This window comes from Balaenoptera musculus, chromosome 4, assembly GCF_009873245.2.
Source record: "Balaenoptera musculus isolate JJ_BM4_2016_0621 chromosome 4, mBalMus1.pri.v3, whole genome shotgun sequence".
NCBI lineage: Eukaryota > Metazoa > Chordata > Mammalia > Artiodactyla > Balaenopteridae > Balaenoptera > Balaenoptera musculus.
This window is the reverse complement of record NC_045788.1, coordinates 66,761,256-66,772,369: the sequence shown is the minus strand read 5'-3', so window position 1 is coordinate 66,772,369 and position 11,114 is coordinate 66,761,256. Positions and strand designations below refer to the sequence as shown.

Below are 11,114 nucleotides of genomic sequence, written 5' to 3'. Positions count from 1 at the left end.
TTTTGTTGGGTTAACTCCTACTAATCCCAGCTCTGGGATCATGCTCTTTGAGAAGTTTTTCCTGACCTGTCTTTTAGGCTGATTCTTCCATCCTTCCTATGTGCTCCCACAGTGTCATGCCTAGCTTTGCTGAAGCATTGATTTCTTTGCATTATGCCTATTTGTCTCCTCACTAGAAGGCAAGATCTTGGAAGGTAAGAATTGTATCCTACTGATCTCTAAGTGCTCAGGGTCTTGCATTACTGCCACTCAACAAATACCAACCAAATTCATGGTAAGTTAAGAGTTATTTTTTTTCTTTACACATTTCAGTTTGGCTAATTCGTCACTAAAAATAAGATGTAACAGAATACAGGATATCTCCTCCATTAGTACAAACTGAAATTTCATGAAAAAAAACAGCTCTTCCAGTGGTTTCTATCTCATCAGCTGAAAACATATTAGGTCTTTCAGAACATCTAGTATAGCAGGAAAATGTTTAACTTAAGAGTTCACACGTCAGTTTCCATATGTAGCCTGAGAAACAAGACACTGAGAATCTTAGCTAACTCACTGTCTAATTATTCTGCCAGCAAGCAGTCTAATTCCCTTACCTGACCTTCAGGGCCCGAGGAAGGAAGGGCAGCAAGCACGGCACACCCAAACCTGTGGCTTAGTTTTAATCCCAGTCAGATCTCCTGGCCTAGCTTGTCTGTGTCGCAAGTCAGTGTAGATGGCATCAAGAGATATACTGGCTACCCAAACTCTGCTGCCACTCTAGATAGCAAAGACCTAAGGTAATAAGAATTCGATGAACTACAACCATAGCCTAAAAAGGGGCACCTTGGTGACCTTGAGAGGGCTTATATTCCTTGTAGGAATGAAAAATGCTCCTACACAATAACTAGGCCAAGTCTCTGGCCATTCCCATATAATTGAGGATTCTGCCTGGCTTGGCTTTCTTTATAGCACTCCCTAAAAGAAATCCCAGGCAATTCATTATGTATTATCAACTTTGTGAATGCCTTCTGACAAAATTTTAGTCCTAAATTGGTATGACCATGCTGTCTAAAATCATGTTATCACTCTTAAATAATGAAGTACAAATTAATTTTAAATATTTGCATAAGAAAAATTTTATTAGGAAGGTAGCTTTGACTGGGTGAGCAGTAAGTAGAAGAGCCCACACTGTTAATATGTTCCAGAACTGTAGAGGGAAGGAGTAATTTCCTAATTTTGCAAAAAATAAATTCTCTGTTTTATCTCACTAGTCTCCATCACCCTCTTCTCATTGTCACAGATAATCGAAAGATGACCCCAGAGTAAAAGCTCATTCAAAGAAGGTGAAAATGAAGCGATCATGAATACCCAAGGGAGACTCACTGGTAAGTATAGCAGTTCATCATCTGGGGATCTTCGTTTCTTGATGGATGTCATCTGGATGCCGTGTGTATTTTGACGAAAAGCTGGTGGAGGAAAAATGCAAGTTTCATCCTGGGAACATTTCTGAAGCAATAAATACATTTATTACACAGACAGTAGCACCAGTAACACTTATGAGATTAGAATTTCTAGTTCTAAGCAGCCAGTAATTGGTGATGATTGCTTTTACCTTAGGTGTAAACCTAGCAATAATGAGGTGGGGAGGAGGGAAGGTGAGGGAAAACAAATGAAAGAAAACCCTGGGGGAGGTCGGGGAGGCTGGGAAATGGCCTCTGGCTTAAGTAGTGCTGCAGGAATCCTTGTGTCTTCCTGGCATGGGTCTGTGAACAGCTGTTCAGGAAAGGAAGATACATTGGTTTTGTGTTTTATTTTTCAGGTCATTTATCTTCCAAGGAGGTAAATGCATGCTATAGAGGTTGTCTTGCCAGTGCATTCCGCCTTGTGAGTTTACCCTTCCGATGTCAGTATGTACATCGCATAACTTTTGATAAGCAGTCTCTCTTTCCAGGACCTCAGTTTTCTCTTTGGTAAAATGAGTGAATTAATCTCATAAATCCCTAAGGTTTCCACAATGTAGAAACTACACCCAGGATCCAGGGTATAGAGAGGATTCTCCTACCAAAGTTCAAATAATCGTTCTTACTGAAAGTTACTGATTTATTGGTAACTGAGGTGCTCGGGGAAGTGTACGGAGCTAGGCCAACAGACAGACCCGAGAGGAAAATAAGGGTAGAGATATAATTATGGATATTATATGTACTATTGATATTGTATATATAATATAAATCCTACGTATATGATTTTTTGAGGAATAATCAGGGAGAAAAAGAGACTAACTGGAAAAGCAAATCACACTGAACAGCCAGAAGTTAATGGAGGTCAGTTGTTATAACACTGTTGTTCTGTAAAATGCAACAAAAATTTTTATTTCTTTTGCAGAATAATCAGTAAAAAGATTAAAACCTTTTTCATGATACAATTCATAGCGTGATGTTCTTTACAATACTTGCTGTCGTGGTATCAGGCTTACACAAGCCACCTTCTAGAATTATGTCTCACGCTTTAGTAGCTCGTGTGGATCAATGGTTTTCAAACGCTTGTTACCTGAAGAACCTCTGTTACCTGAAGGCCTCTGGGGACGTGTACCTCACGGGCAAGGGGTGGTGTGAGTGGAGCGTGAAACCACAGCTCACCCCGACTCCTGCTTCTTCAGCTACAGCAGCTCTGCTTTCATCTATTTTGCATTCTTTGAAATACTTCTTTAATAAAAGCTTTTACTGCTTAAAAAGACCAGTTGGAAAACAACTGACCTAAATCATTAGCCTCACTATAAATGATGTAACTAAGGCCCCAAGTGGGTCCTACACATCAAGATTCAATGAAACCCAGATCTGCATATTTCCCAGACTGCGCTTTATAAAATGTGTTCTTAAGTCTCGCTATTCCCCCAGATTCAAGAGGAGGGCAGGTGGCATTTTCAACCCTCATGCTCAATAATAGAAAAATAAATGGATACCAATAGGCTGAGATACTGCTTCTCAAACTTTAGCTGGCAACAGAATCACCTGCAGGTCTTACACAACATAGGTTCCTGGACCTCACACCCAGAATTTCTGATTCAGCAAGTCTGGGAACTAAGAATTTGCATTTCTACCCAGTTTCCATATGATGCTGACGTTACTGGTTTGGCAGTCATATCTGGAGCATTGCTGACTAAGAAATCCTCACCGTGATGATTTGCTTTTGAAATGCTAGTGTGTACACCTGGAGTCCATTTCAGCGAGAGCTGCTCCCATCAGCTCTGGGGCCTCGGGTCATACTTGCCTCTAAAGCCCTTAGGTCTTATTCTGCAGCTTCTCAAAGATCACTCCCCAGCCCCCTTCTCTGGAGAAGACTTAACCCTACCCCATTTGGCCACTACAGCTACTTACGGCGCTTCGTACCATCACCGTTCTTTGTGCTGTCCGAGACTTGCTGCTTTCTGATGCTGTCTTCGTCTGCCTTCCTATCTCTCCCTGGGCAAGCACAGATCCGGGCCTCAAAACAGCGGCGGCCCAGGACTTGCCCACTAGGAATTAGAGAAGAGGAGAAGAAAGGGTTAAATTAAAAGAATTTGAAAAGTCCCCTGCTGGCCATCCCCAGTGCACCACCACTACCAGCTCGGTTATGGCTGGTTTGAGGATGGGCCCCAAAGCATCTGGCAGAACACAAAAGTGCTTACACGCCATGAGCAATATTAGTAAATAGCATCCATTTGTTCTGCAAAGAACCTCCAAGCCATTAGCTGAACAGCTGTATTTAGCTACATATTTTGAAGGAAACTTGAGTTAAGCCAGTGGATGTCTCCAGATAAAATCCCCATAGGCAGCTCAGACTTATTCAAAGAAACTGTTAAATGCCTCGGGGGCCACATGAAAACAAACACTGTCTAATCAGAAACTATTCCAGTCAAATGTCAAGAATTCAGGTATGAAGCGACTTGAACACCTTCCCAATTCTTTTTTTTTTCTCTTCTACCTTTACCCACCCCATTCTGTCTCCACTTTCTTAGATCTTTTATGTAAGTGTTTGCAGCAAGGATTTAAAGCACAAAGGACAAAATCAAGGGTAGCTCTCTGCTGCACATGCAAAGGTAATGATAAAGCAAACACAATTTCACTTTGCCCTCTGCCCAGAGTTTCTATAGAATGACAGTTCTGCAAATGCCACTTACTCTCTGGTTTCCAGAGTAACGATGATTAAAATTGGACGGCGGTTCATCCCTCCAACACAACTGCTGTTACACATGAAATTGTACAAGACTGTCGTGAATTCAGTGCCAACCTTAACACGGAGAGGGGGAAAAAACAGTCGGTGTTAACCATGGTTTGAACTGATGTCCTTTCTTCTCAGTTCTTCCTTCTTAGTTCTCACTTATTTAAACAACTCCACTTCCGAGGAAGCGATGTGCTTTCTTCTACAAAGGCAAACTGTAAAATCCACAGTAGCTTCTTCTTTGCCTTGGATCTTGGGAAGCTTAAAGCTAATATCTGTAACATTGGACCCTACCCAAGGTGAGATAGGCTTTTAAAAAATAACGATCTTTGACCCTACATATTGATTCGCAAGCTGATCATATCACGTAATTCAAATAGGGTTCATCACATATACGAAAAGAGAGAGATGCAAAAATTACTAACTATAGCAGTAATGCTCCAGGGATATTTTCCCGAGGTGGATAAAACAGTACAACATATATGTGAATGTACACTTCTATAAAGAACATTCTGGAGCTTAAAAGGTCCTCAGAATTAAATCATCTAGTCCAGAAAATGGATTTATGGGTGAGGCAATCTGAAGCCCAGAGATGGAGAGTTATAAGCTAAAGGTTCTCAGAGTGAGTCAGCAAATGAAGAGTCTCTGTTCTCACTACCCCAGTGTTCTTTCTGCCACACCACTCTGCTTTTCTAACCTGCGAACCTGTACATTCAAACTTCAGCTAAGAGTTCCATCTTAGGTTCTCCTATTTTCAGGCCAGTGGAAAAATACTTGTATCCAGTACTCATGTACATCCACTACTAGCTGAATTGCCAGTTAAGATCTCTGGATAATAATGCCACGTATAAACTCAACTGTAGATTCAATTATCGTCTGCCGTTAAGATGGGAACATGGGCACAGAGCCACGTTACCAAGTACAAATTTAGCACAAATTTAGGAGTTTTGAAGGGGGATAGAGAAGTGGCCTGTGGAGAAGAGGGAGAGAAGAAACACAACAAAGGTTACTTGTTTTATAACAAGGACTAAAATAGAAATTGATGCTTGAAACACCCCCTATCACCAAAACTAATACTCTCAAGTTTTCCCAGTCCTTATCTGCTTACCTGAGGTGGCTCATAAGGTACGAGCACACTCTGTCTTCCTGTGATGGGGTCTTCTACGTACTGGGCATGGCTGTTCCCTTCTACTCGAATCAAATGACTAGGAGGGGCGATCTGTCCTGCAGAACAGAGACAGAAAAAAAAATTCTTAGTTCTTCACTCTCAAAACAAAGAAAACAAAATGAAACTGTATGGACAGAACATTGGTGGCCAAAGAAATGGTTTGTGTAATAGAGGAAATATATATCCTTGAAAAGAGGAATAGATCCTGTTGCCAGAGATCTAACACATGAAAGTATCACCACCCATACAGCCACAGAAAGGACAGGAATGTTCATCTGTATTTAAGGGAACAGTCCCATGTTTCTGGTGCTCAGGGTAAACAATTCAAGTGGTAGAGAACTCTATGACTACATCTCTGACCTGATCCCTACAGGCGATTTTTCTAGCTTCTCTGGAAAATGGAAGAAAAAGGAGCAAGTTAATAAAAAAAAAATATTAGCTTGAGAGAAAATACTGACCCCAAATTGACCATTAAAAATACTAAATAGGAAGCTATGGATGGCAAGGATATAACTTTCACTTTGCCTATTCTTTTTTTCATCATGAAGTCTCCATCTTACTTTGGTCATAAAGATGGGAAACTTACTGTTTTTATTGCGCTGCAAGAGCCCCAGGTTAGAGGGTAAGAAAAGGCAAGCAAGTTTTAAAAGACTATAGGCAAAGTTTCACAAAATGTGATACCTGGTGGAACTCGAAAAGAAAGAAGCTGCTCCAAGAGTTAATGACGTGAAGGTGTTTTTTAACCTTTGGCTGCACATTCTCATTCTACAAATCGGATATTCAATAAAAGTAAAAAGCTATGTGTATCAAGATGCTCTCTGCTCTCTGAAGCATCATCTATTATGGCAAAAACTAAAAACAACTATTATGTCAAACAGTGAGAAAAAAAAACAATAAGAAATGGTTATGTCACCTTGAGGGATGGAGGGCAATTATGGAAACCTATAATGAAGCCTAGCTATAGGGGATAACCTTTATAGCATATTGTTAAGTGAAAAGCAAGATGCAAAGGTATGGATAATGAGATCATATAAACAAGGACTAGAAATTAATGTGTAAAAAATAGTTGTATTAAGCTGGGAGGATTTTAACTTTCTCTTTTTAAATTTCTATCTATTTTCTTTCTCCATTTTCTTTTTTCTCTAACATCTATTATATTCTCTACATATACACATTCTGGCTACCTACCAATCTTTCTATTTTTCATATAATTTCTATAAAAAGTATCCTAACTCCCAACCCTCCTGCACCCTCATCACTCTTTGATGAATCTTTATGCTTTCTTCTGTCCTTCCTTTCCATTTTTCTGTCTTCTTGACTTAGCCTGCCTTCAAAGAACTTTAGAACAGCAGATGTAAGGGGACCCTTGGAAATAATGACCACTTCTGTAAAACTATTACTGGATCTGAGGCTCAGAGGCTGAGGCCTAACTTACCTATGGATACAGCACTTAAAGGTAGCCCCAAGATACCTGCTCTTTGACTCCCAGTCCTTCACTTTACTGTTTCCCATCCCCAGCTTACATTCTAGATCTTCTATTAACTCTTCTTATCCATTATTTGTCTTCATTTCTTTTTCTTAGTTCCTACTTTCTTCTTCTATTTTTTTTTTTTTAATATTTCTCATCTTTTATGCTCCTATCTCTTCCCCCTTCTAGACCCTAATTGGTCTGGCCTTGACAATCACCCTGGGAGAGGCACTGAAGCCCCTAGCCAGGGCCCAACAGAGCAGAGGCCACATGTTCTCCTTAAACCCTCCCATTAAAAAAAAAAAAAAAAAAAGAAGAAGAAGGAAGGAAGCAGTAGGGAGTGGAGAGGCAAGTCCAGGTCACTGAGCAATTACCAATATTAAAATAAACAGTTCAATCATTGTGAAAGCCTGAAATTTACTCATCATTATTCTCAGACAGTCTTGTCAGCCAGAAAGGTAGCCTGAGCTGCCATCAGACAGCAGAGGTTGAAACCAGGTAAGTGGGCACCAAACAAAAGTCTCCACAGGAGCTCTATTTCAAGGAACTTAGTTGAATGGACACAGATCCCCATTCTCCTTACCCTCGTTGAATTCACGGCTCAGCTCATGGTTGGGGCACCTTTTCACCACTTCAGTGACATGCTCGGCCTTCTTGTAGACAGGCATGGCACGGATGACAGCGCCCTGAGGAGGTGGGGTCATCACCTTGATCTGGATGGGGCATGTCTTTGCAATCTGGCAGTACAGTTTCTTCAGTTCAGTGGAATACTGCTTAGAGATGGGCCAATGGTGGAGGAAAGAAAAGAAACAATAGGAGATACTGTTGTTCAAAATACCTGTTCAAAATCAGAACAAGGAACATATATCTACTTTCTGTAAACACATACCTTTATAGCTGCCTGTATGAAACCGAGCAGGACCCTGTGGGGCTCCTGGGTAGAGAAGCCTTTCCAGGTCCCCCATTCCTTGTTTGTAGGGAACAGACTCTAGCCTCCATGACCTTCCCTGAGCCCCAAAGGGCAGTTTCAAACATTTGCTAATCAGGGAAGGGAGAGGATGCAGAGACAAATGAGGAGCAGCCAGAAAACAATAGTGCAGCCTTGGGGCAGGGTCCTGGTTCTGCCTCAAGGGATACACAGAACAATATCTTTGAGCTCCTTACAGAACCAAAACCCCCAACAAATGGAGTTAGCATTCTTCATTCCAGAGAAGACCACCTGAGGCCAGATTAAAGCAACCAGAAAAACTCATCAGACTACCTGAGACCAGATTAAAGGAGTGCAGGCTCTGCACACACCCTAATCTTATCATCAACTCTGCCCTTGAACCATCACTATAAAACTCCTCACCAAATCCTCCAGGGTGGGGTCACACAGTTATTGAGGGCAGGAGCCCGCTCTGCTCCCCTTTGCCTGGCAAAGCAATAAAGCTATTCTCTTCTACTTCACCCAAAACTCTATCTCTGGGATTTGATTCGGCACTGGTGTACAGAGGCTGAGCTTTCGGCATCACGTTCACCGTTGGCTACTATATGCATGACATCTAGCAATCTTATTCGAGGGAATTACATTCATTGATCAAATTAATCATTTTTTCCACTTTAAATAAAATCCTATGTCTACAAACTATTTCACATTTATCAAAACACATTTATGTCATTATTTCCTGTTATCTTCTCTTTAGGATGAAGAAAGAGAGTCTCAGAAATATTTCAATGATTAACACTATGAACAGCTTTACAGAGTACCAGAAACTAAATGGAAAAACAATGTTCTCATGTACTGAGTGATATTAAGCAGACTATAATTAATCCCCCCCCCCTTATAATACTCATAGGAATTAGGGTTTATAGAAAAAAATGTTTTAAGATAGAATATCTGGCAGATAGTGAAGAGATTTTACCTGAGGTCAACCAACTAGAAAACTGCAAAGCAAAATTTCCCGCAAATGACTGCACTTATCTTCTAAGGTCATAGCCTAAAAGAATGAGGGATCTGGAAGGGGCCACTTGGTCATACGTTCTCATGAAAGAAGGACTGCTCTACTACAACACAGCAAATCATGGCAGCAAAAAGATTATCTTTTCACTTGCAAGTGACTGAAATTTTTCCTCCCCACATTACCTTCTGTAGGGAGAGGAAGTTCAGTGGTTGGTTGACTGTAAAATTTGAAAATAGGGTGGAGAAAGCATGAGACCTTGAAGAAAAAGTTCCATCCTTGTTGTTTCCTCTTCCCACCTCTGAAACAGTATAGAAAGTCTACATTCTAATCCTTATACTATCTTAAACCTTATCACCCCTGTTATCTGGGTCAATGCCTCATCACTGCATTCCTCCTCATTCTGATGTTGAGTGAAACCACCCAGGTAGTGGAATTGATGGCCAAGAGCAGGGTACCTAGTAACACTTACCCAAACAAAGGTAAACAGACACACACAGGTTACAATCCTAAATTGGCAGCAACATCCTTCCAGGGAAAAGACACTGGGGAGCAGGAGCCAGAGTGGCAAAGGGATTCATTGTTGCTATGTTCCAACCCACCTCTGAATAGAGGCAAATGTCCCATGGAAAAGCACATTTAAAAATAATTGCTTTATCTCTTCCTTTTGAAATATAATATTTATTTAAATAATCTTTTTCTCCCAAGCATTTCATTATATGAAATTTTCAGTTAAAAATTTCCTAATACTAGATGTGTATTACATAATCGTTTCTCCATGCCCACAGGTCAAGGATTAAACACAGCAAAAGGGTTTTATATAGCGTGAAGAAATAGGAAGCATGCCATAAATCAACCACAAAAATAAAATTCTACTTGGGAAACACTGAATGGAATCTAGGTGGATATTTTTCCTCTAGTGTTTTTAACCAATGACTTTACAAATAAAGACATCGTCTTAAAGCATGTTATGAACTCATTTTTATTGAGAACTCTCAGAAAATAAGCATATCTGTTTGTGTTTTAACTAAACTAGGAGATGTATAATCTAAACATGAGTTTCATAAAATGCACCTTAGGAAAGATGACTGCAAAAAAAGTTTGTCAGCTAACACCTAAAGGCAAATAAGGCACCCATCCATGTGTGTAAAGATTGCAAGAAAAGAAGGATAAGTGTTCAGAGTAAGACAGTTAAGAGAAACGTTCTGTTTCAATAGCTGATATACTGTAAATCACACTTGACAGACTAAAATGTAAAAGTACTAAGAATAATCTTAGGCATCATCAGGTTAAATCTTCACTCATCCTTAAGAGGTGGGAGGGGGGGATCTAATTTCTGCGTTTCAGTAATGATATGCAATAATAACTTCACCATTTTCTGAGTTATGGTGTAAGAAATTTAATCTTCACAGAAGCCTAATAGGAAGGTATTACGGATCTACAATCTCTTATCTGAAACCCTTGGGGCCAGATGTTTCAGAATCCAGAATTGTTTAGATTTTAGAAAGGGAGTAGAGTTCATATAGCATATGTTATAAACACCTCCAGCAGGATTTAGTGGGCCACCCTATAATCAAATCTTAATATTTCTTCAGAATTCATGAAGATTCACACTAAGTAGGAAATGACCATAAACCCTCAATGTTCAGGCCAGGTTTCACCACCACCTGAGTTTGCCACGAACTTATGAAATTAAAACAAAACCAAAGAAACTTTTGTTTTTCAGAGTTCTTTGAATTTCAGAATTTCAGATAACAGATAATGGATCAGTATTATTATCCCCATTTTATAGATAAGAAGAAGGCAGAGGACTTGCCTGAGGTCACAGAGAAGATCTGGTTAACAACCAGTATATAAGAATCATCCATAGTCCTGGAACAATAATTCCTCATCTCTCATTCTCTTGGCTCTGCAGTGCATATTTCTGTACTTTTATTTTTTTCTAATTCTCAAACGTGTGGCTATTTGCCAAATCAACCTAAGAGGTATACAATCTTCTCTAACATTAAAATGGAGCTCAAAAATGATCTACTTACCATCAATAATTCCTCTTTATTTATTTCTCAGTATAATAATGTTTGCTCATTTCAGTGCAGGGAGAAGCAGCAAGTGATAGAAGTGAAATAATCCTGGACTAGGGGGAAGCCGACCTAGAGTCTAGGACCAGCTGTCTGTCAGTAATTCTATTACGGCTCTGGGGAATTCATGAAAGAGGTCCTGCTCTTTCACATGGTGTATGAAGGCCCTTTGTGTTCTGGCTTCATCTTTCTCTCATTCCCTCCCCTCACCCCCCAAACACACACACTTCCCACTCCCATGTTCTACCCATGCAAACCTCATCATGCCTCAAACACACCATACA

General features: G+C 40.1%; 1 protein-coding gene across 6 annotated transcripts in view; it reads right to left on the bottom strand.

The window, feature by feature from the left end:
- TP63 (tumor protein p63) overlaps positions 1-11,114 on the bottom strand; it is a 223,640-nt gene that overhangs the window by 23,072 nt on the left and 189,454 nt on the right. For 5 of the 6 annotated variants that reach the window (XM_036851102.1, XM_036851104.1, XM_036851106.1 and 2 more), the window contains 5 exons: positions 7,396-7,582; positions 5,285-5,400; positions 4,136-4,245; positions 3,354-3,490; positions 1,363-1,445 (listed from right to left, as the gene is read on the bottom strand). In XM_036851102.1, the coding sequence (XP_036706997.1) occupies positions 1,363-1,445; positions 3,354-3,490; positions 4,136-4,245; positions 5,285-5,400; positions 7,396-7,582 (633 nt within the window). The remainder of the gene's footprint in view (positions 1-1,362; positions 1,446-3,353; positions 3,491-4,135; positions 4,246-5,284; positions 5,401-7,395; positions 7,583-11,114) is intronic. The other variant, XM_036851103.1, reaches the window with a different exon arrangement.